We start from the raw sequence: 27,955 nt of genomic DNA, 5'->3' as shown, positions 1-27,955 counted from the left end.
GGCTGGATGGCCTATGAGAGTCTGTGGTTCTTAACAATCTTCAGACATAATGGAATATGCCATGCGGGAGACTGACCCAGATAACAAGAAAAATCTCAACTTTTCCTGGAATTCATGGTCAGCTTGTCAATAAATGCAAGCAGTTGTCCACCTTTGCAATTTAACCGTTAGGATTTGAATTTCCTTTTCTCTTGGGTATTCTTTTATCTGAGGACTGGCCAGCCTTACCTTTTTATTAACTTACATCCACCTTGCCTACGTGTTACTTTCTTTGCCTTTCTTGGTTGGATTGGTAGTTTTCCCATACATAGGCTTTCTTCTTCCTCACTGATAACTGCTATGCCTTTAAAAATATATTTAAGTAAATGAATTTAGTCAATTTACTGTTTTTTCTCTGTTTTTATTTTTATTTTTTTCCCAACCACATAACATCTTTAGGAATGAAAGCAACTATGCTTTCTTTTCTTTCTTTCCTTCTTTTTCTTTTTCTTTCTTTCTTTCTTCCTTCCTTCCTTCCTTCCTTCCTCCCTCCCTCCCTTCTTTTCTATCTTTCTTTCTTTGCTGTTTTTCTCACTCTGTGCCCCCATTCTCTGAGACTCTTTCAGTCTTTGTCTCCCAAATGAACATGCACAATTCCTGTCTCTATCGATCTATATAAATATTGAGTCCCAAACCTAGAGACTGCCTCCCAGGAATAAGAAGTAAGCACAGAAGTCTGTATCACTGGGAGGGAAGACAGAATAACCACAAGAGTTCTAACCCTAAACAGGAAGCCAAGATAACATTTACTGACCACTTACTGTGTGCCAGGTAAGCTTCTAATGCTTTAAATGTATCAATATTAACTCATTCCATCCCCACAGTAGATACTGCCCCAGATAAATGAAACTGTCTAAGATCACACAGCAGAGCAGATTCCAGAGCCTGTGTTTATACTTTACATCCTTACTCATTGAGTTCCTCATTAATTTGGCAACATTTCCTGCCAGAAAGAAGCGAGTCAAGAGGTGACTAAAGTATGGCATTAATTAGTAGTTAAATTGATGTGCTTCCCAGGTGCTAGAACCACGCTATGAAACGGCATGATTTTTCAGTCCCCCATTTCAGGGATGAGGGAACAGCTTTTAGAGATGTTAAGTAATTTGCCCAAAGTCACACAGCTAAGAAGCAGTGGAGCTGGGACTGTTTGAGTCCAAAGTCCACAATGCTCTTAACCTCTACACTACGCTGCCTCAGATGAATTCGGGCAAGGAAGATCCGAATGGGGCAACGTTCCTCTCCCCACCTCACACCCCGCTCCCCGGCCCGGGGTGTGCCCACTAAGTTAGCTTATGTTCCAAGCTTCTGGATACAGACGCATTTACGTAAGTGATATGCAAACGCAAGTAAATGTAATTTTCCACATTTGCTGAAAATTCAAATAACGTCGATGGCGGGGAAAGAGGACACATCCCATTAGCTCCGGGCTCACTCTGATCCCGTGCCCTCCCGTGCCTCGAGGCAGGCGGGGGAGGAAGCGGCTCCGGATGGAGAGTAAAGTGACAATCGGAGAAGGAAAAGCAGCCTTTCCTCCCGGGGGAGCTGAGGCGGCCCGGCGGGCAGAGGGAACCTGCAGAGGGCGGTTTCTCTCCTCTTTTCCTGTCCCACCCAGCCGGCCGCCCCCTCGCCCCCCCGCCCCCGGCCGGCCTCGGCAGCTAACTCGGAGCGTCTTTGCGCTGCTTCCTCAGCTCTGGGTCCCCGGCGGGTCCCCGCGGTGCCTGCGGTTCCCGCCCCCGTCGAGTTGAGCAGGACGCGCGACGCGGCGCCTGCCGTTCCCCTGCAGCCCGTCCGACTGGTAAGGTGAGCACGCGGAGGTGGGGACCCGGGCAGGGCCGGAGGGCCAGGCGAGCCCGGTCGCCCACACTCACGCTGCAGCCGCCGAGGCCGCGTCAAGAACTGAAAACGAGAGCGGCCGAGCTCGGGCCTCGGCTGGAGCCTCCCGTCGCGGCGGCTCGGAACCGGTGCCTGGGACGGGCCGCCTTCGGAGCGCAGTGAGCCCTGCCTGGCGCGGGTAACGCAGGAGGGCTCTGGACCGGGGTCAGGGCGCGGGGGGCGGTGCCGCGGGCTCGAGCCCCGACGTCCGCGGACGCGGCGAGGGCCCCAGGGTGCCAGAGTCTCGGCCGGGCCGGTGGTGGGCGGCCGCGGGGGCCAGGCCAGCGGGGCTCGGTAGACCGCGCGGACGTTGCAGCGGACGACCGAGGGGGCACTGGGGGCGGAGGGCCGAGCCCCGACAACTGGCCGTCTCGGGCGGGCCAGAGGGCGACTGACGACCCTCCCTCCGGTGCCCGGCGCCTGGCCCCCCGGCCCGGCCCCGCCGCTGCCCCCGCGCCGGCCCCGAGCCTGGGCCGGGGGCCTGACCTCCCTGCGCTCTCCTGACACCTAGTGGACGGCTCCCCCCCCAGACTGCGGGCTGGGAGAGAACCGGGGACCTGTTACCTCGCCTGGGTGAAACTGGGTCCGCTGCTAATTTGCATACATCTACCTAACTTTCTCAGGCCTTGAGAAACCTCCTAGGTGAATGTGGTGGCCCAATGAAAGGATCCCCGGATAGACGTTCAATAGGGCGGGGGGTGCGGGGGGAGAGTTGGGGAAGGGACTCAGGAAAACCTGGCACCAAAGGCTTTCCTGGGATTTCCAGTCGTCTTCAGCCCCAGGCATGGGCCTATCCACCTCATTCCGCTCTTTGTCCCTCTTCCTACAGATCTGCACCTCCCTGCAGGTGCCCGTCCACCTGCCGAGATGACTAGCCTCCCAACCACGCCTTCTCCAGGAGGTAGGTGAAGGCCTTTCCCACTTCAACTGCCCCACCCTAGCCCAGTCCTGGAATTCCCTGAGCCCTCTGCCCAGGTGGGAAGACTCCCACTACTCTCCACCTGCCTCACACCAGAAAAGGTCCTGGGAGGAAGCAGAAGGCAACCAGCGTGCACACTTTAGTGCAGTTTGAATCTGAAGTTTCATGCACCTGGACCAATTCCTGGTACTACTACTTAGAGCTTTGTGACCTTGTGAGCTACCCTCTAAGCTCCAGTCTCATTTGTAAAACGGGGGAAATAGTACCTTATTTGTGAGGATTAAATGAGATAATCCATGTAAAACACCTAGCACAGTGTCTCATATCTAGCAAGCACTCAGTAACATCGGTTATTATTACTGGGTGCTTGTTAGAAAAGCCCACCTATTCCTAGAAAGGAATTCTGCAGCACGTGGGATCTTAATGCCCCCACCAGGGATCGAACCCGCGGTGCCCCCTGCTTTGGAAGTGCAGAGTCTTCACCCCTGGACCGCCAGGAAAGTCCCTCTGCCTGCTTTCTAATTCCACTCCTCTTATGATTCACTCCAGCATCAAAAATCCTTTGTTTCCCGGAACTATTGTTACCCTTGTTCCCTAGTCAGGGATCCCCCTCTTTCCCCTTCACATTAAGAATGGATTCCCAAAAAAAAGAGAATGAGAATGAATTCCTACCTTACATTTCATAACCAAGCTGAGCTGGACAAACCATCAGATACTCATTGGTTGTTTTCATTACATGTTAATTAGGGTAAGGGAGGAACAAAACCTTGGTTGGTCTATACACCTTTGTTTCCATATGCGGTCTCATTTGTCATTAGGACAGACATTCTCTGCTTTACTGATGTGGAAACACGTGAGTGAGAACCCCAGGGGAAGTCAAAGGCAGTGTCCTCTGTGACTGGTGATGTAGCAATTCAGACCCTTAGTTGTCTGCTGGAGATAAGAAAAGGAGAAATGGGTAGCCGTCTAGATTAGTTAGTACAGGCTTCATGAGTGGGGAAGGGATGGAGCCCTTACCCTTGAAGGATGGGTGAGGTTTATACAGGCAAAGAGGGGTGCAGCAGGGATTCCAGATAAAGGTAGCGCCGCCACTTCTGAAACTACAGAGACTGTGCTTACCTTGGAGGGTATTCTGGGGGACAGGGCAGAGGACCTCCAGAATAAACCTGCCTGTAGGGAAGAGAGGTGATGCTTTCTTGGGCAGCTGAGAAATTAGGACTGGGACAAAAGCAGAACTATATACATTCTGTTTTAAATTTTGTGGTAAGAGAAACATAATATAAATGTTACCGTTTTGATTATTTTTTGGTGTACAGTTCAGTGGTATTAAGTATTGAGTGATATTCACATTGCTGTACAACTGTTACCACCATCCATCTCCAGAACTTTTTCATCTTCCCAAACTGAAACTCTGTATCCATTAAATAATAACTCCTCATTCCCCCTTCCCCACAGCCCCTGGCTACCACCATTATACTTTCTATCTGTATAAATTTGACTAGGTACCTAGTATAAGTGTAATTATACAAAATTTGTCCTTTTGTCTCTGGCTTATTTCACTAGCATAACATCTCCGAGGCTCATCCATTTCGTAGCATGTGTCAGAATTTCCTTCCTTTTTAAGGCTGAATAATATTATATGTATATAATGTGTATCATTTTGTTTATCCACTCATACATCAATAGATACTTGGGTTGCTTCCACCTTTTGGCTGTTGTGAATACTGCTGCTGTGAACGTGGGTGTACAAATATCTCTTCGAGTCCCTGCTTTCAGTTCTTTTGGGTATATACCCAGAAGTGTGGTAATTCTGTTTAATTTTTTGAGGCACCGCCATACTGTTTCCCAGGGTAGCTATACCATTTTACATTCCTACCAGCAATGCATAGGGTTCCAATTTCTCCACATCCTTGACACCACTTGTTATTTTCTGATTTTTAATAGCGGCTATCCTAATGGGTGTGAATGGTATCTCATTGTGGTTTTGATTTACATTTCCCTAATGATTAGTGATGTTGAACATCTTTTCATGTGTTTATTGGCAACTGTATATCTTTTGGAGAAATGTCTATTCAAGTCCTTGCCCATTTTTCAATTGTCTGGTTTTGTTGTTGTTGAGTCATATGTTTACATTTTCAACCCAACAAATGACATGAGTGGAGTGGTATTTTAGGACATATCATATAGTCCTCTACCCACTGGGTCCAAGCAAATGTAAGTTCAGGGACAGAAGTGGAGAAATTACAGACAGGGTGAGGGCTTGTACTTTGAAGAATGGGATCATTGAGGGTCTTGCATGTCTTTTCCCCACCTCCCCACCTATGCCCTCTCACATCCCTTTGCCCCAATCTATAAAGATCTCCTAAAGGAGATATCCTTTAAGAGGGCTGAAAGTGAGGGCCACATTAGAACTTTCAGGGGCCCTTGGCACTTTTGCCTTTGTGGGCCCATTCCTCCATTTAAAAAGGTAATATGTTAAAAATTGTATTTTACAACTATGTTGGTATAAGGAAGAATACAATATTAATATACAATAAAATTATTAATGGTTATATTTATAATTGATTGATATAACAATATTATAATTTCCTTGACATTAACATTCAATTTTTTCTTCTGATTTTAAAAGAAATTAAGATCATTAAAAAACATTTTCATGGGCCCCTAGAAGTATGGTGGACCCTAGGTGCGTTGCCTGCTGTACCTAGTGCATAAATTGCCCTCTTGGAAGGAGAGTGGGGTGGAATAGGCATTGTCCGCTCTGCCCACCCCACTGGGTAAAGCCCATCCCTTGCCATGTAGTCACACTAGCTACATCCTAGGTTGTCCTCACTCTAGATTAGACGCTCAGTGTTGTTCATCTCGCTTATTCCTCGTCACAACCCTGTGAGCACGTTTCATTCTCATTTTACAGAAGCAAAAACTGAGGTTCAGGGAAGTTAAGAAATTTTCAGAGGTTAAGAAATTCTCCCAAAGTCGTGCAGCTAATAATAGCAGAGGCAGGATATTGTGCCAAGTCCTGTATTCTTTCCGTCATGGTATATTGCTCTCAGCCACTCCACCCCATGGCTGGGGCACATGAAAGAGAAGGAAGGAGAAAGGGAGCAGAATTCCAGGGCGGGTTCCCATGGAAAGGAGAACTGGGGGAGCCGCCCTTTGCTGGGCAGGGCTAGAGCAAATAAATAGGTTGTCAGACTCAGGTGGCAAAGGATCTGATGCCTCAGTGATAAGAGATTTAGCCCAGGAACAAGGGCCACAAAGAAACCAACCAGTATCTAGGTTAACAAAAAAAAAAAAAAAAAAAAAAAAAGGTGAGTGAGCCAAATAGATCTTGAAGTTCATTTGCTGTAGGTTAGGATTTGGGTGGAGCCTCAAATCTCAAATCTTGTGGTCCTCAGCCCCAGGCCTCCCTCCTTAAAGAAAATAGGTGCTACAGTCTTTCTAAGCCGGAGAAGGGAAGGAACAAAGTAACATTCTTTTTTTTTTTTAATATTTCTTCTTTCCTTAGTATATTGCCTTTCTTATTTATTTATTTATTTATTTAGGCTGCACTGGGTCTTGGTTGTGGCACACGGGATCTTCACTGAGGCATGCAGGATCTTTTAGTTGCGGTGGGCAGACTTCTTAGTTGCGACATGCAGACTCTTAGTTGTGGCATCCAAACTCTTAGTTGAGGCATGCATGCGGGATCTAGTTCCCTGACCAGGGATCGAACCCAGGCCCCCTGCACTGGGAGCACCGAGTCTTACTCACTGGACTGCCAGGGAAGTCCCCAAAGTAACTTTATTCCTTTGTTTGGAAGAGGAGACAGGAGAGAAATGGGGTAGGAACAGGAGATAATAGGGGGAGAGCTGTAAACCATTTCTCCCCTTGTATGCCACGTTCTGAACTTAGTTTACTTTGTTGTTGTTGTTCTTTCATTACAAAACTATTACATGCCCCTCAGGGAATAACCTTCTAGACTTTTTCTATGTGTGTGTGTGTGTGTGTATATATATATGTTTATAGTTTTATTTTACTTTACTTTTTTTTACAGACATGTAATCACATAACACATACAGCCCTAGCAATTTGCTTTTTTCGTCTAACCACATATTCTGTCCCAGTAATTGCAGATCTACCACATTCTTTTTAACAACTGTGTACTATTTCCAGAATGAATGACCTGTCATTTATTTAATCATTCCTCTGCTGATAGACATTCAGATATGTGTCACTCTTGCAAACAGTGCTTTAGTGAACACCCATCCTGCAATAAAACTCTGAGAACCAAACCCAGTGGACACGTCAACAAAATGTTTAGCTGGAGGCAGAGCAGGGATGGTTCCAGAAGTTGCAAAGAACCTTGAAGTGAGGAGATAGATTTAAAGCCTGGCTGGGCCAACCACTGAGTGACGGTGGGCTGGTTGACGAAGCTTGCTGAGCTACCTCAATTTTCTGGCTTGTACATAATGATAATATCAACCCTACTTACATCACATTCTTGGGGTGGAGATAAAATAATGTATGTTTTGCAAACTGTAAGTCATAAATATAGATTACCGTTCTGATACATAAAGCCCGAAGGCTCCAGCTCATTAGCTCGGACACCCTGTGACTTTTAGTCTGAGAAAACCTCTTCTGTGTGGAATAGAATTCAAATTCTTGATTTTTTTTTTTCTTTTGGCCTTGCTGCACGGTATGCAGGATCTTAGTTCCCTGACCAGGGATCGAACCCATGTCCTCTGCAGTGGAAGCACGGAGTCTTACACACTGGACCACCAGGAAAGTCCCTGATTTGTTAAAAATTTTTATTGGACTATAGTTGATTTACAATGGTGTATTAGTTTCTGCTGTACAGTAAAGCGAATCAGTTATCCACTCTTTTTTAGATTCTTTTAAATTTTTGATTTTTTAATAGACATTTTATTTTGGAATAATTTTAGATTTATAGAAAAGTTGCAAAAATAGTACAGAGAGTTTGTGTACCCTTCAGCCATGTTTCCTCAAATGTCATTTGGTACATTTGACGTCGATAGAGATGACCACAGTACATTTGTGAAGACCAGGAAATTAACATTGGTATGGTACTGTTTTTTTTTTTTAATGCATTATTCTTTTCAATTTTAATTTATTTATTTTAAAAATATTTATTTATTTATTTTGGCTGCACTGGGTCTTAGTTGCGGCACGCGAGATCTTCGTTGTGGCATGTTTAGTTTCAGCATGAGGACTCTTAGTTGCGGCATGCATGTGGGATCTAGTTCCCTGACCAGGGATCAAACCCGGGACCTCTGCATTGGGAGTGCAGAGTCTTCTTACCCACTGGACCACCAGGGAAGTCCCAACATTCGTATGATACTGTTAACTAAACTACAGACTTCATTGAGAGTTCACCAGTTTGAAAATTTTATTTTGTAGAGAATTCTGATAGAACATTTTCAATTTATAAAAATTCTAACATTAAGGCTGAGACAGGTCCTGAGGGTCAGATAGTTCAACTACCCGTTCTGTGCTGGAATTCTCTCTCCAGTTCCCCATGAAGCATCTGCCCAGTTTTGCTCTTCGTTCTCTGGGGAAGACATCCATCTCCCATTAGTTTCTGCCATTAGTCCTCTTGTACAGGTCATCGTTGGTATATTCAAAGACAGCATTCAAGTCCTAACCCTCCATCCCCAACTAAGTTTTCACTCAGCTTTCTCTTGCAGGCTTTCCTGATCTGATACGGTTTCCAAGCCATTCACTGTGTTGGCTGCTCAGCTCAAAACTGGCACCCAGATGCAAATCAGTGGCCTAGGAGTAGTGCAGAGTAGGGCTGCACTGTTGATGCCGTTGTAGAGACCACATTTATATTCATGGTGCCTAAAATAACAGCAAGTTTTAAATATTTTATGATTATAAAAGTCATTATCATCCTAAGAAATTTGGCAGATAAAGGAAAAGAAAGAAAATAAAAAGTATCCAAAATTCTACGACCTTCCTATCACTCTTGCTGCTATTTTGGGTTCTATTCTTCCAGTGTCGGTGAATTTCTAGTGATCCCACTGTAAGTCTTTTATAGATGCTGCTAAGCTGTGGCTTCCCCATTATTTGTGAGTAGTTGATTTCCCGGACCTAAGAGCAAGGTGTGTGTTGAATTCTCATCTTGTTCAGTTTGGCCAATTTCTCCAGTCATTTTAAATCTCTGTTTAGCAGCTTACTAGTTGCCCCTCTAACTTTGAGTCCACAGATTTGTTGAACCTTCCCTGGGTCTACTGGGGTCTGTATTTACCCAAAGGACACTAAACCCTTCCACACTAAGCCTGTGTGGAAGGCACCAATAAGGCAGAACACCAAAACAAAAGCTCTCACAAAGGATTTAATATTCACTTTTTTTTTTTTTTGACTGTGCTGCCTGGCTTGTGGGATCTTAGTTCCCCGACCAGGGATTGAACCCGGGCCCTCGGCAGTGAGAGCGCAGAGTCCTAACGACTGGACAGCCAGGGAATTCCCTCACTATATTTTAAAAACAAACAAAAAAGCCAAGAGTTGTTACCATAAAGGGAAAATGTATTATTGGACTTTCTTATATCTGTCTTGTGATTTAGTATTTTTATTTTTTAATTTTTTTAAATAAATTTATTTATTTTTATTATTTATTTATTTATTTATGGCTGTGTTGGGTTTTCATTGCTGCGCGCCGGCTTTCTCTAGTTGAGACGGGCGGGGGCTACTCTTCATTGCGGTGCGCAGGCTTCTCATTGCGGTGGCTTCTCCCGCTGCGGAGCACGGGCTCTAGGCGTGTGAGCTTCAGTGGTTGTGGCATGTGGGCTCAGTAGTTGTGGCTCGCAGGCTCCAGAGCACAGGCTCAGTAGTTGTGGCCCACAGGCTTAGTTGCTCCGCAGCATGTGGGATCTTCCCAGACCAGGGCTCGAACCCATGTCCCCTGCATTGGCAGACGGATTCTTAACCACTGCACCACCAGGGAAGTCTGTATTTTTATTTTGAATTACACAAAGGCCTTAATTTGGCCCTGGCATGGTCTGACATAATAATATCAATTCAAAAAGAATTAAGGTCAAATCCCAGTGGAAGAAGAAGCTCTGTTTAGACTGGCATCACTTCATTCCCTGATGGCCAGTTACTCCCCCCACTTAGTCCTTTTTTTTTTTTAATTTTTGGCCACGCTGCACAGCATGTAGGATTTTAGTTCCCCGACCAGGGATAGAACCCGCGCCCCCTGCATTGGAAGGTGGAATCTTAACCACTGGACTGCCGGGGAAGTCCCTACCCAGCTTAGTCCTCAATAAAGCCAGGCTGTGTTACTCCACAGGGATATTGGAAACACTCTATCACGGTTCTGGGATGAGACGTTGGCTATTCAGGCAGCACCTTCAACTCATCTAACCCCCTCTGCATGCTCACTCTCAGTTGATGACACGGCCTTCTATTTTCTGGAGCAAATTAAAGTTCTCAGAAGAGAACTGCCAAAGTCTCCCACTGCCCCCATCTACCTACTGCCCACCTCCGTGCTCATGTGCACATTAGTCATGAACGATCTCTGCTGTCTGCAGCCAATCCCTTCATCCGTGCACTGGGTCCCATCCCTTCAAGGACATGGCTCCAGCCGTCAATTGTTCCCTCTCATCTGAGTCATTCCTGTCCATACATAAACAGGCTGTCATTTCTCCCATCTAAAAAAAGCAAAAAAAAAAAAAAACTTGAACTCTCTTCCCCTTCCAGCTATAGCCCTATTTCCCTGCTCAACTTTACAGAAAAAAAAAAAAGAGTTTATATTCTGCCTTCAGTGCCTTTCCTTCCCTTTTTTCTCTTTTTTTAAAAATTTTATTGAAGTATAATTGATTTACATGTTGTGTTAGTTTCAGGTGTACAGCAAAATGATTCAGTTATACATATACATATATATCTATTCTTTTTCAGGTTCTTTTCCCTTATAGGTTATTACAAAATACTGAGTTTAGTGTCCTGTGCTATATGGTAGGTCCTTGTTGGTTATCTATTTTATAGGTAGTAGTGTGTATTTGTTAATCCCAAGCTCCTAATTTACCCCTCCCCCCCCTTTCCCCTTTGGTAACCATAAATTTGTTTTCTATGTCTGTCTGTCTATTTCTGTTTTATAAATAAGTTCATTTATTTTTTTTTTTTAGATTCCACATATAAGCGATATCGTATCATATTTGTCTTTGTCTGGCTTACTTCACTTAGTATGATAATCTCTAGGTCCATCCATGTTGCTTCAAGTGGCATTATTTCATTCTTTTTTGTGGCTGAGTAATATTCCATTGTGTGTGTGTGTGCGTGCATGCATGTGTGTCTGTGTGTATGTGTATGTGTATGTATATATATACCACATCTTCTTTATCCATTCATCTGTCAATTGACACTTAGGTTGCTTTCTTTTTTTCCTGAACCCACTCTAAACCAGGGGTTTATACTCAGCACTTCACCAAGCTTCTCTTGTCAAGGTCACTCATGACCTCTGTGGGAAAACCTGGTGGTCCTTGTACTTGATCTCTTTGGCTGCTACTCCTCAGCCTCCTTTGCTGTTTCCTCCCTGGGCTCAGTCCTTGGTCCTCTTTATCTGTACTTACTCCCTTGGTGATCTCATTCAGTCTCATGATTGTAAAGGTGCTGACTTTTAAAATCTCCAATCCAGACCTCTTCCCCAAATTCCAGTCTTTTTTTTTTTTTTCCACACCATGCAGCTCATGGGATCCTAGTTCCCTGACCAGGGATTGAACCCACGCCCTCAGCAGTGAAAGCGCAGTCCTAACCACTGGACCACCAGTGAATTCCCCCAAATTCCAGTCTTGATGTCTGCAATCATGTCCAAAATTGAACTCTGGATCTTCCCCTCTAAACCTGTTCCACCTGCAGGCTTCGCATCTCAGATAACAGCAGGCCTTCTCTCCCTCCAGTTACCCAGGCCCCAAACCTTGGTGTTATCCTTGACTTCACCCCACATCCTCAGCCTTAACTTCAGAATATATCCAGAATCCCACCACTTTCTTTTAAAAAAAAAAAAATTATTTATTCATTTATTTGGCTGCATCGGGTCTCAGTTGCAGCACGCAGGATCTTCGTCGCGGCATGTGGGATCTTTGTCGACGCATGTGGGATCTTTCGTTGCAGTGCGCAGGCTCAGTAATTGCCCCGCAGCATGTGGGATCTTAGTTCCCTGACCAGGGATCGAACCCACATCCCCTGCATTGGAAGGTGGATTCTCAACCACTGGACCACCCGAGAAGTCTCCAGAATCCCACCGCTTTCTCACGGGACAGCTGCTAGACCCAGCCAGTGCCTTTGTGCAAACTAGAAAAAGACTCCCTCCTTTGGGTGGATTCAGCTGTGCCCACGTGTTGGGTATAATCTGCTTCTCCTCCTGTCTCCACCTTCTCACAGCCCGTTGTCCACACGCAAAGAGATGCTTTAAAACTCAGTTTCTGTTTCAATTACCTATTGCTGTGTAACAAACCACGTCAACACTTAGTGAATTAAAACAACAGCAATTTATTATTTCTTACCATTCTGGGAGTTGGCTGGGCACCACTCCTCTGCTGTTTTCACCAGTGCTCACTCATGCAGCTGCAATCTGCTGGAAGGTCCACTGGGCTAGAAGGTCCAAGATGACCTGCATCACATGTCTGCCAGTTGGTACTGGCTGTCGGCTGAGCTGGGGGTGCCTCAGTTTTCCTCCATGTGGCCTCTTATCCTCCAGTGAGCCAGACTGGTCTTCCATACAACATGGTGGTCTCCGTGTTTCAAAAGGGCAGTCTTTGGAATTTCAGGCCCCACCCTAGACTTAATGAACCATAGTCTGTATTTTTTTTTTCATTTTTTTTCATATTTTTATTTTATTTTATTTTTATTTTATTTTTTTATTTTTGGCTGCGTTGGGTCTTCGTTGCTGCGTGCGGGCTTTCTCTAGTTGCAGTGAGTGGGGGCTACTCTTCGTTGTGCGCAGGCTTCTCATTGCAGTGGCTTCTCTTGTTACAGAGCATGGGCTCTAGGAGTGCGGGCTTCAGTAGTTGTGGCACACGGGCTCAGTAGTTGTGGCTCGTGGGCTCTAGAGCACAGGTTCAGTAGTTGTGGCGCATGGGCTTAGTTGCTCCGCGGCTTGTGGGATCTTCCTGGGCCAGGGCTCGAACCCGTGTCCCCTTCATTGGTAGGCAGATTCTTAACCACTGTGCCACCAGGGAAGCCCCTATAGTCTGCATTTTAACAAGCTCCCTAGGAGATTCTTATGCACTGCAGAGTTTGAGAAGCACCCCTTTGAAATGTAAATCCAGTCTCTGCTCAAAAACCTCTAAAAGGGTTGCATCTCACTCACTGAAAAAGCCAAAGGCCTTCCATGACCTCAACACCCCTCTTATACAGCCCCCTCGACTTCACCTGCTCCTCCGCTCCCCCTTGCTCCTTCCCAGTGACCTCCATGATGCATCTTTAACATGCTGAGCCTGTGACGGCCCCAGGTGCTTTTCAATATTATTTGATGGCCCTACCTTGAACTTGCTGTTCCCTCTGCCTGGAATGTTCCTGTCCCACGTCTCCTCATGGCTGCCTCCCTCTCCTTCTATAGGTGTTTATTTTACTCAAGTCACCTCATCAGGGACACTCCCTCACCACCCCTATCCACATCCCAACTCCTTATCCCCCTTCCTGATTTTATTTTCTGTATGGCACTAACCAGCATCTAATATAGTATATCTTTTACTTCTTTAACCTGTTCATTGTCCATCTTCCCCCCGCATGATGTAAATTATATGACAAAATGTTTTTCCTTTAAGTTGTGGTAAAATTATACATAACATAAAATTTACCTTTTTTTATTGCATTTTATTTTTTTTGAATTTTATTTTTTATTTTTTCTACAGCAGGTTCTTATTAGTTATCTATTTTATACATATTAGTGTATACATGTGAATCCCAATCTCCCAATTCATCACACCCCCACCCCCCTGTTTTCCCCCCTTGGTGTCCATACGTTTGTTCTCTACATCTGTGTCTCAGTTTCTGCCCTGCAAACCTGTTCATCTCTACCATTTTTCTAGATTCCACATATATGCATTAATATACGATATTTGATTTTCTCTTTCTGACTTACTTCACTCTGTATGACAGTCTCTAAGTCCATCCACGTCTCTACAAATGACCCAATTTCGTTCCTTTTTATGCCTAATATTCCATTGTATATATGTACCACATCTTCTTTATCCATTTGTCTGTCAATGGGCATTTAGGTTGCTTCCATGACCTGGCTATTGTAAATACTGCTGCAATGAACATTGCGGTGCATGTGTCTTTTTGAATTACGGTTTTCTCTGGGTATATGCCCAGTAGTGGGATTGCTGGGTCATATGGTAATTCTATTTTTAGTTTTTTAAGGAACCTCCATACTGTTCTCCATAGTGGCTGTATCAATTTACATTCCCACCAGCAGTGCAAAAGGGTTCCCTTTTCTCCACACCCTCTCCAGCATTTGTTGTTTGTAGATTTTCTGATGATGCCCATTCTAACTGGTGTGAGGTGATACCTCATTGTAGTTTTTTTTGTTTGTTTTTTGTTTTTTTAAAAGATTTATTTATTTTATTGATTGATTGATTGATTGCTATGTTGGGTCTTCGTTTCTGTGCTAGGGCTTTCTCTAGTTGCGGCAAGCGGGGGCCACTCTTCATCGCGGTGCGCGGGCCTCTCACTATCGCGGCCTCTCTTGTTGCGGAGCACAGGCTCCAGACGCGCAGGCTCAGTAATTGTGGCTCACGGGCCTAGTTGCTCCGCGGCATGTGGGATCCTCCCAGACCAGGGCTCGAACCCGTGTCCCCTGCATCGGCAGGCAGACTCCCAACCACTGCACCACCAGGGAAGCCCCTCATTGTAGTTTTGATTTGCATTTCTCTGATAATTGGCGATGTTGAGCAGCTTTTCATGTGCCTCTTGGCCATCTGTATATCTTCTTTGGAGAAATGTCTATTTAGGTCTTCTGCCCATTTTTTGATTGGGTTCTTTTTTTTTAATATGGAGCTGCATGAGCTTTTATATATTTTGGAGATTAATCCTTTGTCCATTGATTCGTTTGCAAATATTTTCTCCCATTTTGAGAACTGTCTTTTCGTCTTGTTTATAGTTTCCTTTGCTGTGCAAAAGCTTTTAAATTTCATCAGGTCCCATTTGTTTATTTTTGTTTTTATTTGCATTACTCTGGGAGGTGGGTCAAAGAAGATCTTGCTGTGATTTATGTCAAAGAGTGTTCTTCCTGTATTTTCCTCTAAGAGTTTTATGGTGTCCAGTCTTACATTTAGGTCTTTAATCCATTTTGAGTTGATTTTTTTTTTTTAACTTATTTATTTTATTTATTTATTTTTGGCTGTGTTGGGTCTTCGTCGCTGGGCGCGGGCTTTCTCTAGTTGCGATGAGCAGGGGCTACTCTCCGCTGCGGTGCATGGGCTTCTCATTGCAGTGGCCTCTCTTGTGGCGGAGCACGGGCTCTAGGCACACGGGCTTCAGTAGTTGTGGCATGTGGGCTCACTAGTTGTGGCTCGCAGGCTGTAGAGCGCAGGCTCAGTAGTTGTGGCGCACGGGCTGAGTTGCTCCGCAGCATGTGGGATCTTCCCGGACAAGGGCTCGAACCCGTGTCCCCTGCATTGGCAGGCGGATTCCCAACCACTGCGCCACCAAGGAAGCCCTTGAGTTGATTTTTGTGTATGGTGTTAGGGAGGGTTCTAATTTCATTCTTTTACACGTAGCTGTCCAGTTTTCCCAGTACCACTTATTGAAGAGACTCTCTTTTCTCCATTGTATATCCTTGCCTCCTTTGTCATAGATTAGTTGACCATAGGTGCATGGGTCTATCTCTGGGCCTTCTATCCTGTTCCAAAGATCTATATTTCTGTTTTTGTGCCAGTACCATATTGTCTTGATTACTGTAGCTTTGTAGTATAGTGTGAAGTCAGGTAGTCTGATTCCTCCAGCTCTGTTTTTTTTTCCCTCAAGATTGCTTTGGCTATTCAGGGTCTTTTGTGTCTCCACACAAATTTTAAGATTTTTTGTTCTAGTTTTGTAAAAAATGCCATTGGTAATTTGATAGGGATTGCAATGAATCTGTAGATTGCTTTGGGTAGTATAGTCATTTTCACAATATTGATTCTTCCAATCCAAGAACATGGTATATCTCTCCATCTGTTTGTGTCATCTTTCATTTCTTTCATCAGTGTCTTATAGTTTTCTGAGTACAGGTCTTTTACCTCCTTAGGTAGGTTTATTCCTAGGTATTTCATTCTTTTGGTTGCAGTGGTGAATGGGATTTTTTCCTTAATTTCTCTTTCTGATCTTTCATTGTTAGTGTATAGGAATGCAAGAGATTTCTGTGCATTAATTTTGTATCCTGCAGCTGTACCAAATTGATTGATTAGCTCTAGTAGTTTTCTGGTGGCATCTTTAGGATTATCTATGTATAGTATCATGTCATCTGCAAACAGTGACAGTTTTACTTCTTTTCCCATTTGTATTCCTTTTATTTCTTTTTCTTCTCTGATTGCTGTGGCTAGGACTTCCAAAACTGTTGAATAATAGTGGTGAGAGTGGACATCCTTGTCTTCTTCCTGAACTTAGAGGAAATGCTTTCAGTTTTTCACCATTGAGAATGATGTTTGCTGTGGGTTTGTCGTATATGACCTTTATTATGTTGAGGTAGGTTCCCTCTATGCCCACTTTCTGGAGAGTTTTTGTCATAAATGGGTGTTGAATTTTGTCAAAAGCTTTTTCTGCATCTATTGAGATGATCATATGGTGTTTATTCTTCAATTTGTTAATATGGTGTATCACGTTGATTGGATTGCTTATATTGAAGAATCCTTGGAGCCCTGGGATAAATCCCACTTGATCATGGTGTATGATCCTTTTAATGTTTTGTTGGATTCTGTTTGCTAGTATTTTGTTGAGGACTTTTGCATCTATATTCATCAGTGATATTGGTCTGTAATTTTGTTTTTTTGTAGTATCTTTTTCTGGTTTTGGTATCAGGGTGATGGTGGCCTCATAGAATGAGTTTGGGAGTGTTCCTTCCTCTGCAATTTTTTGGAAGAGTTTGAGAAGGATGGGTGTTAGCTCTTCTCTAAATGTTTGATAGAATTCACCTGTGAAGCCATCTGGTCCTGGCCTTTTGTTTGTTGGAAGATTTTTAATCACAGTTTCAATTTCATTACTTGTGATTGGTCTGTTCATATTTTCTATTTCTTCCTGGTTCAGTCTTGGAAGGATATACCTTTCTAAGAATTTGTCCGTTTCTTCCAGATTGTCCATTTTATTGGCATAGAGTTGCCTGTAGTAGTCTCTTAGGATGCTCTGTATTTCTGCAGTGTCCATTGTAACTTCTCCTTTTTGCATTTCTAATTTTATTGATATGAGTCTCTCCCTCTTTTTCTTGATGAGTCTGGCTAAAGGTTATCAATTTTGTTAATCTTCTCAAAGAACCACCTTTTAGTTTTATTGACCTATGCTATTGTTTTCTTTGTTTCTATTTCATTTATTTCTGCTCTGATCTTTATGATTTGTTTCCTTCTACTAACTTTGGGTTTTGTTTGTTCTTCTTTCTTCAGTTCCTTTAGGTGTAAAGTTAGACTGTTTATTTGAGTTTTTTCGTGTTTCTTGAGGTAGGATTGTATTGCTATAAACTTCCCTCTTAGAACTGGTTTTGCTGCATCCCATAGGTTTTGGATCGTCGTGTTTTGTCATTTGTCTCTAGGTATTTTTTGATTTCCTCTGATTTCTTCAGTGATCTCTTGGTTATTTAGTAACGTGTTGTTTAGCCTCCATGTGTTTGTGTTTTTTATGTTTTTTTCCCTGTAATTTATTTCTAATCTCATAACGTTGTGGTCAGAAAAGCTGCTTGATATAATTTTAATTTTCTTAAGTTTACTGAGGCTTGATTTGTGACCCAAGATGTGATCTATCCTGGCGAATGTTCCATGTGCACTTGAGAAGAAAATGTAATCTGCTGTTTTCGGATGGAATGTCCTGTAAATGTCAATTCAATCTTTCTGGTCTATTGTGTCATTTAAAGCTTATGTTTCCTTGTTAATTTTCTGTCTGGATGATCTGTCCATTGGTGTAAGTGAGGTGTTAGAAGTCCCCCACTATTATTGTGTTACTGTTGATTTCCTCTTTTATAGCTGTTAGCAGTTGCCTTATGTATTGAGGTGCTCCTATGTTGGGTGCATATATATTTATAATTGTTGTATCTTCTTCTTGGATTGATCCCTTGATCATTATGTAGTGTCCTTCCTTGTCTCTTGTAACAGTCTTTATTTTAAAGTCATTTTATCTGAGTATTGCTACTCCAGCTTTCTTTTGATTTCCATTTGCATGGAATATCTTTTTCCATCCCCTCACTTTCAGGCTGTATGTGTCCCTAGGTCTGAACTGGGTCTCTTGTAGACAGCATATATATGGGTCTTGTTTTTGTATCCATTCAGCAAGCCTGTGTCTTTTGGTTGGAGCATTTAATCCATTCACGTTTAAGGTAATTATCGATATGTATGTTCCTATTACCATTTATGGGTTTGTTTTTGTAGGTCCTTTTCTTCTCTTGTGTTTCCCACTTAGAGAAGTTCCTTTAGCATTGTTGTAGAGCTGGTTTAGTGGTGCTGAATTCTCTTAGCTTTTGTTTGTCTATAAAGCTTTTGATTTCTCTTTCGAATCGGAATGAGATCCTTGCCGGGTAGAGTAATCTTGGTTGTAGCTTCTTCCCTTTCATCACTTTAAATATATCGTGCCACTACCTTCTGGCTTGTAGAGTTTCTGCTGAGAAATCAGCTGTTAACCTTATGGGAGTTCCCTTGTATGTTATTTGTCGTTTTTCCCTTGTTGCTTTTTTTTTTTTTTTTTTAAATTATTATTTATTTATTTTTGGCTGTGTTGGGTCTTCGTTTCTGTACGAGGGCTTTCTCTAGGTGCAGCAAGTGGGGGCCACTCTTCATCGCGGTGCGCGGGCCTCTCACTGTCGCAGCCTCTCCCGTTGCAGAGCACAGGCTCCAGACGCACAGGCTCAGTAGTTGTGGCTCACGGGCCCAGTTGCTCCGCGGCATGTGGGATCTTCCCAGACCAGGGCTCGACCCCGTGTCCCCTGCATTGACAGGCGGATTCTCAACCACTGCGCCACCAGGGAAGCCCTCCCTTGTTGCTTTTAATAATTTTTCTTTGTCTTTAATTCTTGTCACTTTGATTACTATGTGTCTCGGAGCGTTTCTCCTTGGGTTTATCCTGCCTGGGACTCTCTGCACTTCCTGGACTTGGGTGGCTATTTCCTTTCCCATGTTAGGGAAGTTTTCGACTATAATCTCTTCAAATATTTTCTCAGGTCCTTTCTCTCCATCTTCTCCTTCTGGGACCCCTATAATGCGAATGTTGGTGCGTTTAATACTGTCCCAGAGGTCTCTTAGGCTGTCTTCATTTCTTTTCATTCTTTTTTCTTTAATCTGTTCCATGGCAGTGAATTCCACCATTCTGTCTTCCATGTCACTTATCCGTTCTTCTCCCTCAGTTATTCTGCTATTGATTCCTCTAGTGTATTTTTCATTTCAGTTATTGTATTGTTCATCTTTGTTTGTTTGTTCTTTAATTCTTCTCGGTGTTTGTTCTTTAATTCTTCTAGGTCTTTGTTAAACATTTCTTGCATCTTCTCAGTCTTTGCCTCCATTCTTTTTCCAAGGTCCTGGATCATGGATCATCTTCACTATCATTATTCTGAATTCTTTTTCTGGAAGGTTGCCTATCTCCACTTCATTCAGTTGTTTTTCTGGGGTTTTATCTTGTTCCTTCATCTGGTGCATAGTCCTATGCCTTTTCATTTTGTCTGTCTTTCTGTGAATGTGGTTTTTGTTCCACAGGCTGCAGGATTGTAGTTCTTCTTGCTTCTGCTGTCTGCCCTCTGGTGGATGAGGCTATCTAAGAGGCTTGTGCAAGCTTCCTGATGGGAGGGACTGGTGGTCGGTAGAGCTGGGTGTTGCTCTGATGGGCAGAGCTCAGTAAAACTTTAATCCGCTTGTCTCCTGATGGGTGGGGCTGGGTTCTGTCCCTGTTGGTTGTTTGGCCTGAGGCGACCCACCACTGGAGGCTACAGGCTCTTTGTTGGGGCTAATGGCAGGCTCTGGGAGGGCTCACGCCAAGGAGTACTTCCCAGAACTTCTGCTGCCAGTGTCCTTGTCCCCTCAGTGAGCCACAACCACCCCCCACGTCTGCAGGAGACCCTCCAACACTAGCAGGTAAGTCTGGTTCCGTCTTCTATGGGGTCACTGCTCCTTCCCCCTGGGTCCTGGTGCGCACATTAGTTTGTGTGTGCCCTCCAAGAATGGAGTCTCTGTTTCCCCCAGCCGTGTCAAAGTCCTGCAATCAAATCCTGCTGGCCTTCAAAGTCTGATTCTCTGGGAATTCCTCCTCCCATTGCTGGACCCCCAGGTTGGGAAGCCTGACGTGGGGCTCAGATCCTTCACTCCAGTGGGTGGACTTCTCTAGTATAATTGTTCTCCAGTTTGTGAGTCACCCACCCAGCGGTTATAGGATTTGATTTTATTGTGATTGTGCCCCTCCTACCATCTCATTGCGGCTTCTACTTTGTCTTTTGATGTGGGGTGCCTTTTTTGGTGTGTTCCAGTGTCTTCCTGTCGATGATTGTTCAGCAGTTGGTTGTGATTCCAGTGTTCTCTCAAGAGGGAGTGAGCGCACGTCCTTCTACTCCACCATCTTGAACCAATCCTAAAATTTCCCATTTTAAAGGATACAGTTCAGTGGCATTATGTACATTCACATTGTTGTGCAACCATCACCATCATCCCTCTCTAGAGCTTTCTCATCATCCCAAACTGAAACTTGGTAGCCATTAAACAATAACTCCTCATTCTCCCCTCTTCCCAGCTCTTGATGACCACTGTCTGTCTCTATGAATTTGACTATTCTAGGTACCTCAGACAAGTGGAATCATACGATATTTATCCTTTTGTGACTGGCTTATTTCAGTTAGCATGATGTCTTCAAAGTTCATCCACATAGTAGCATGTGTCAGAACGTCCTTCCTTTTTAAGGCTGAATAATATTCCATTGTGTGTGTATATATATACACCATATTTTGTCTATCTGTTCATCTGTTGATGGACGTTTGAGTTGTTTCACCTTTTAGTTATTGTGAATAATGCTGCTGTGAATATTGGTGTACAAATATCTGTTTGAGTTCCTGCTTTCATTTCTTTTGGATAGATACTCAGAAGTAAAATTGCTGGACCATATGATAATTCTGGTTAGTTTTTTAAGGAACTGTGAAGGCATGAGTTTTTGCTTGTTGTGTTCACTAATCTATGCCCAGGGCCTTGAACAGATCCTGGCACAAAGTACACACTCCATAAATACTTGTTGAATCAGCCTTTTAATTTCTCTGTCTATGAACCTGGAACCTCAGTCTAAAAAGGCTGTGTGACTTGTCTGACCCAGCTTGCTCATAGTGGTCTCATATTAACTCTTAATGCTTGTGGTTTCAAGTTCAGGACCCCCAAAGCAGTTCCTTATAACTTGTTCTAGAATTTTGCTGAGGAACTATATCAATTTCACCAGTTGTTTACAGAATCCACCTCTTTCTGTGGCCCTTCAGGCTCCTGGCCCCTCTGTCTTTCTCAGAAGCTCCTGTATCATCAATAGCGATCCCATTTACATGTTCTTTCGGTGCCCTTGGCTGTCACTTACCTGGATCCCTTTTAGATTAGCTTGGTGCTTTCTGGGTTGTGTCCCTTCTCTTGAGCTCACTTCCCCACGTCACCAAGGTTCCTGCTCTCCTTTAGTGCAGAAATCATTCTCTTTGATAGGAGACAGAGGCAAAACGGGCTGGGAGAGTTCTAGTTTCTCTGTTACCTCCGATCTCTTAGCTTCAGGCCCAGAGAGCAAGCCTGGCCCATTTCCTTGTTTTTGCTCCAGATATAACACTTTTTAAATTGTCCTTCCAATGTGTTTGCCAACTTGAGCTGTATAGAGCTTCCTGACACTATTCTTCTAAGTTTCTGCTTTTAACCTTTATGTGCATTTTTTTTTATGTGCATTTTTGAAAAGATTCACATTCTGAAATCACATTACTGGAAATGGGCTTACAGGAAAGACAGAATTGGGACAGAACACTCAAAACTTATGAAACTTTGTAACGAGAACCCTAAAAATACAACAGTCTGAATTAAAATATTGGCAGTTAAATCTCCACCAACATTGAACCTTGAATCCCTGTCCGTCCTAGACCCCCTGTGCCCTGGGGAGTGTGCTTCCTCCTTTTAGAAGCTGGTTCCAGAGAGACTTAACTTCCAACAGAGATTATTTTCATCAAAAATAAAAATCTGATGTAGGATCTGCCTTCTTCTAGTGTTTTCTCATAGAGGTAGATTTCATATAGAGGTAAATTTCTTACATGGCTCTGCCTTCTTCTAATGTTTTTGTATAGAAGTAATTTTTTTTTGTACCTCCTTCATTTGTACTTACTGCAGCACCAGATGGCTTAATATAAGTGGAAACCAACTGATAACTGCGTCCAAGGAAGGTACTTCTAGTGCATTTTATGTTTCTTAAGGTCCTTATTGATGAAATGTACTCTTCAGTTGTAGAAAGCTTGAGGTTGCATATGAACCAACGTGACTGATATCATTCTGATATCATAACCTGCTTACCAGTCGCCTGTGAGCAAGTTCACATTAAAGGAGCACTCTTTGTAATGCAACAGTCTGTATTTGATTGCGGTCCTCTGGTTTTTCTTCGCAACTGTCCATGTCTTTTTTTTTTTTTTTTTTTTTTAAGAATTGTGTTGCATTCTTTTTTTAATTAATTAATTTATTTTTGGCTGTGTTGGGTCTTCGTTTCTTTGTGAGGGCTTTCTCTAGTTGTGGCAAGCGGGGGCCACTCTACATCGCGGTACGCGGGCCTCTCACTATCGCGGCCTCTCTTGTTGTGGAGCACAGGCTCCAGACACGCAGGCTCAGTAGTTGTGGCTCACGGGCCTAGTTGCTCCGTGGCATGTGGGGTCTTCCCAGACCAGGGCTCGAATCCGTGTCCCCTGCATTAGCAGGCAGATTCTCAACCACTGCACCACCAGGGAAGCCCCCATGTCCATATCTTTTAAAACCTTGCACTTTTGGAAAGCTCGTTGTGCTGCCTCATAGTTATCTTTTGTTACCTCTTCCTCTTTTTCCCTATTGGAAAAAAAAAAGAAGAGGACAGCGTTAGGAAGGCTTAGTATAAATACCTTGCTTGGGCTTTGGAGGGGCTAGTCCTGGATTCAGATCTTGGCTCCATCCACTGTTCCTTCATGTGTAATACGAGGGATGTCACTTAACTCTTCCCGGGCCTCAGGGTCCACATTGGCAATTAAAAACACCTGCTGTGAAGTGGTTGGTATTCTAAGGATTAATAATTATGTATACAAAATGCCCAGCACAAAGCAGGGACTTAGCAAATGGCAGCTGTTATAATTGGGATTATTTGCAGAATTTCCCAACTAGGAATCATCTACCCTCCTGGATTCTCTTTCCGAGGACTCATACATATCTGTTCTCTGAAGCCTCACTAAAATTCAGCTCCGTGGTTGGTCCCTGATGAACCTCATCACTGCTGCTTGCCCAGCATCTATGACAGTGCCTCTGGCACGTGGTAGGTGCAAACTAAATTCTTGTTGATCGATTGAACTGAATCTTACTCATCTTTATATTGAAGCTTCTGTACATACATTATTCTTCTCGGTGCTTTGTGTATCTTAAGTTCTCAAATGTTTAAGAAAGACAAAACTGAGAGCAGCTGTATAGAACTCTAGATCAATGGTGGGAAGATGGTGTGCAGCCCCAGGACGTTTGGGGGAGGAAAGCATGCATGGTGAGGGGCAGCAGTCTGAGGCAGTGATCAGGTGGATAAACTTCAGGGCTTGTCTTTGATGGAAGTCACAGTATAATCTCAGAAGTGACAGCCCATCACTTTGGCTGTATTCTGTTTGTTAGAAGCTAGTCACTGGGTCCAGCTGACACACGGGGAGAGGGGCTTAACACAAGGATGTAAACACCAGGAGGTGGGAACCATCAGGATTCATCTTAGAAGCTGCCTACCACACTCCTATTTTACGCATGGGAGAGAAACTGAGGCTCGGAGAGGTTTGGTAACTTCCTCAAGGTTACCTAGGACTATGCTGGGGCAGGATTCAAACCTAGAGCGGCTTTCCCTTTCAATGATGCTTGCCTGCACGTTTTCTCACTTAGCCTTCGCAATAGCCCTGCAGAGTTGGTTAATATAGTTCCTACTGGTTACAGATGAGAATGGATGGATGAATCGGGAGATGTAACCATTTGCCCGAAGCCACAAAGTAGCTGACTGTATCACCGCTCCTAAAGAAAGAGTGGAGAAGGGTTTGGCCTGGCCCTGGGAGCCGGGTGGCGATCCAGGCAACCCACGTCTGCTTTTCCTGCAAAACCAGGACGGCTCAACAGGCCTCCCCTGGCCTGTGTGAGAAGGTCTTTCAACACCACTGACCCCTCTTGGCACCGCTCCCAGGCTCACCAGGTCACCGCTAGTGACTGAATTTCCCTTGTCCCGGATGGAATCCTGAAGGTGTCGGGCGAGAGACAGGAATCAGGCTCACGCCCTGTGCTCCGGCCACACTGGCCTTTGGGTCCTCTCATCTCGGAGCTTTGATCCAGGCTCTTCCCTCTGCCTAGAATGTGCCCCACCTCCCGCCCCTTTCACCCTGTAAACTCCTACCCCTGCTTCAGCCCCCAGCTCAAATCCTGCTTCCTGGGGAGGCTGTTCCTGCTGGCAGACAGTAGAGAGTTAATGAGTGCTGCTATTATTATTTATTGAATGAATACTGAGATGCCTCCTGTGGGTGATTTTAGGGTCAGTCAGACTGTTTTCCCCAGGATACCTCTGTCCTGCAGTAACTAACCTTTTCAAACGCCTACACTAAAATGCTAACTAGGAGAGAACTGAAGGGCTTCCTGACTTCTTTTGGAAACACTTAGAAGTCTGGGTAGTGACTTTAGGAGTGGGACTTTCAGGCTCTGAAGGACAGATAGACCAATAGCAGAAGGAGATATGGGATATATTTTAGGGTAGGAGAGGCCTTATTTCAGAACCTTTCAAATGGCAGGGCTTACTCTGGAAGCGTAGAAAAGGGTTTTAATAAGGGAAGGAGCATTATTTCATTATTAAAAAATAACGTTTACAAAGAGTTTGTAAAAACAGTGAAGAAATGCATGTGGCATATAATATAAATATATTGATATATACATGTATATACATTTATCATTTATCTCATTTATGCAAAAATGTATTCCTAATAATAGCTTACCCTTATTGAATTACTTAATACATGTCACAACAACCCTATAAAGTAGGTACTATTATCTCTATTTGCCAGATGAGGATGCTGATGCACAGAGGGGTTAGGTAATTTTCTGAAGATCACACAGCTAGTAAAAGAGCTCAGATTGGAACCTAGTCAGTCAGCTCTAGAGCCCATACTTTTTTTAAAAAAATTAATTAATTAATTAATTAATTTTTGACTGTGTTGGGTCTTCGTTTCTGTGCGAGGGCTTTCTCTAGTTGTGGCAAGTGGGGGCCGCTCTTCATCGTGGTGCGCGGGCCTCTCACTATCGCGGCCTCTCTTGTTGCGGAGCACAGGCTCCAGACACGCAGGCTCAGTAGCTATGGCTCACGGGCCTAGTTGCTCCGTGGCATGTGGGATCTTCCCAGACCAGGGCTCGAACCCGTGTCCCCTGCATTAGCAGGGAGATTCTCAACCACTGCGCCACCAGGGAAGCCCCCTAGAGCCCGTACTTTAACCACTATGTTAGACAGACAGAAATCCATCAAAATGTTTATCGTCTTTGGTGGTGGTTTGTTTTCTCCTCTATTCTCCAGGTTTTTCTATACAGATGTCCTATAGGAGTTAAATGATAAAAGTCTGACTAGGGAAGAAGGTGGGGTAGTGAAATTGAAGGACAAACGTGTTTTAGAACAAAAGAATTCACCCCATTTCCTTTTCCACTTTGCTAAATTTTCCAGAAGAACCGATGGCCACCCCAATCCTACAGGCCACTGAGGCCCTGTCCCCAGAAGCTGAAGCCAGCACAGCACTCATTGCAGGTAACAGGCTCTGAGCCAAATCAAGGGACCTTCTGAGCTCAGGGGCTCTGCTGCTCCAGAGACAATGTGATAGACCAGGATTTTCCCTACATGGGAAAGCACCACAAATTAGAGACCAAATCCATTAATGGGCTCGTTTTGGCATGCAAGTTGTATTACACACACACACACACAAGGTTATAAAAGACTCTTAGAGGCTTCGTGCCAGAGGTGCCGCCAGTAAATGACAGGTTGGGAGGTGGCCACAAATAGCTGCAGTGCATATGGGCACTACAGTTGAGTATGGGGGTAGGGATAAGGATGTGTGCAGTTTGTTGAGTGGGTGAGAAAGAGGATGGGAGGGATCAGAAACCCCTACAGGAGGCTATGAATTTTAAAACCCTTCCTGTTGGGATAAGCGATTTCCTGTTTCCTTCCTTCCTGTTTCTGTCATAATCATCAGGAACTAGTTGAGAGGGAGTTCAGTTTTGTCAGAAATCAAAAGCCTTGTGTCCCTAAGCACAAAGAGGCTCCAGATATCATGTACCAAGGAAGTCGGGCTTGGTGGGAGAATATGGATTTGGAAGTGGACGCTTAGTTAACTTCAGCAGGAGGATCCTCACCAAGAGTGAGGGGACCGTGTAATGCAGGGGACCTTGTGAGTTACTGAGACGTCCTCAATCCTGAAACATCTCTGCATTTTCCCTCTCCTTTCCAAGTTGTTATCACAGTGGTCTTCCTCACCCTGCTCTCAGTCGTGATCTTGATCTTCTTTTACCTGTACAAGAACAAAGGCAGCTACGTCACCTACGAACCTGCAGAAGGCGAGCCCGGCGCCATCCTCCAGATGGAGAGCAACTCAGCCAAGGGCAGGGAGAGGGAGGAATATTTCATCTAATGGTTCCCAGACCCCAAGGAGCTTATCCAGGCTCCAGTGCTAACACACAATTTATTAGGTGAAAGTTTTATCTGAAACCGGTGAGAAGCATCGACTGATATTGGCAGAACTGAGCTCCTTCTGGGACACAGGCACAAGTGCTAACATCACCGACGCCAGGGACTGGGGACACGAAGAAAGCTGCTCATGACGTCTCTAGCCAGGCGTTTGTCATACAGCCGGTGCTTCTGGCTGACCAGCGAGGTTGAGCTGTACCAGGCAACACTGGAATATGTGCCCCGTCATCTTCACTTTTTTCACAGGTCGAAGGGAAGGAGGAGAGTTGGGGGTCACTGGATGCTCCTCTGTCCCATACCTGGTCACCTAGTGACAGCCCAAGTGGAAACAGTGTCCCATAGAAGTTCTTCCCGGAGGCCGGACACCACAGTGAAAGGCCAGGCCAGGAGGGGCAGGAGACTGTGGAGACCTCTCTCCTGATGAACGTGCCACATCCCTTAATCTGAGCCCTTCCTTTCCATATTCCCCAGCAAGCCAGACTTCTTAGGCTATTTTTCTCAGAATTAAAATCTTTCGTTGATACAGAAATCAGATTCTCATGTGTAAGAAATAACTACCTTTACACTTTTTCTTTGCTTAAACTTTGACAGTTTCTTTTGCTCACTTAACTCCTTTGCCTGTGTTCTCTCCCAAGCAAAGGGGGCCCCAGGGAAGTTTCAGAAGTTCCCAGAACAATCTCAGGGGCTTGAAACAAAGATGGTCCTGGGAGGTTTGTCCTAGAAGAGTGTCATTAGAAACATACCCTGGGGGATTAGTTGTTTAGCCTCCATCCTGGCAAGGGCCAGAATTTCCCAGACCCATTCTGCGTACACACAGAGGGAACCAGGAACAACCTGGTATCTATCACTTTTCCCACCGGTGCCCTTTATATCAAGCCCAGAGAGGCTTCTTGGAGCTAACTTCGTCTCAAAATGAGGTATGTTTAAAAGGTACAATGTTTTGGTAGAAATCATTAGCTCTTCAGGTATTGTTTACTTTGGAATTAAGCTGTATCTCTTTCGAGGTCTTAAATATATTGCCTCCATTGTTCAAGCTCAAGTCCACCCAAGGTGAGACCCAAGAGTTGA

The 27,955-nt window shown here is 44.3% G+C and overlaps 1 protein-coding gene across 2 annotated transcripts; it reads left to right on the top strand.

The window, feature by feature from the left end:
* Positions 1-1,529: 1,529 nt before the first annotated feature.
* Positions 1,530-27,416, top strand: SMAGP (small cell adhesion glycoprotein). 2 transcript variants are annotated; one of them, XM_059935912.1, is made up of 4 exons: positions 1,530-1,839; positions 2,741-2,812; positions 25,874-25,954; positions 26,653-27,416. In XM_059935912.1, exons 2-4 carry the CDS (start codon positions 2,779-2,781, stop codon positions 26,829-26,831), a joined length of 294 nt encoding a protein of 97 aa, XP_059791895.1. In that variant the 5' UTR covers positions 1,530-1,839; positions 2,741-2,778; the 3' UTR covers positions 26,832-27,416. The 2 variants fall into 2 exon arrangements, with proteins under 2 accessions (XP_059791895.1, XP_059791896.1); XM_059935913.1 differs by lacking the exon at positions 1,530-1,839 and adding an exon at positions 1,890-2,050.
* The last annotated feature ends 539 nt before the right edge of the window (positions 27,417-27,955 follow it).

Source organism: Balaenoptera ricei, chromosome 10, assembly GCF_028023285.1.
Source record: "Balaenoptera ricei isolate mBalRic1 chromosome 10, mBalRic1.hap2, whole genome shotgun sequence".
NCBI lineage: Eukaryota > Metazoa > Chordata > Mammalia > Artiodactyla > Balaenopteridae > Balaenoptera > Balaenoptera ricei.
This window is presented reverse-complemented; position numbering and strand designations above follow the sequence as displayed.

Excerpts from the sequence above, each read along its gene's own strand:
- SMAGP (XM_059935912.1), top strand. The coding sequence starts at position 2,779 with ATGACTAGCCTCCCAACCACGCCTTCTCCAGGAG. Across the intron at positions 2,813-25,873 it reads AACCACGCCTTCTCCAGGAG|AAGAACCGATGGCCACCCCA; the intron begins GTAGGTGAAGGC and ends TAAATTTTCCAG. Across the intron at positions 25,955-26,652 it reads CAGCACAGCACTCATTGCAG|TTGTTATCACAGTGGTCTTC; the intron begins GTAACAGGCTCT and ends CTCCTTTCCAAG.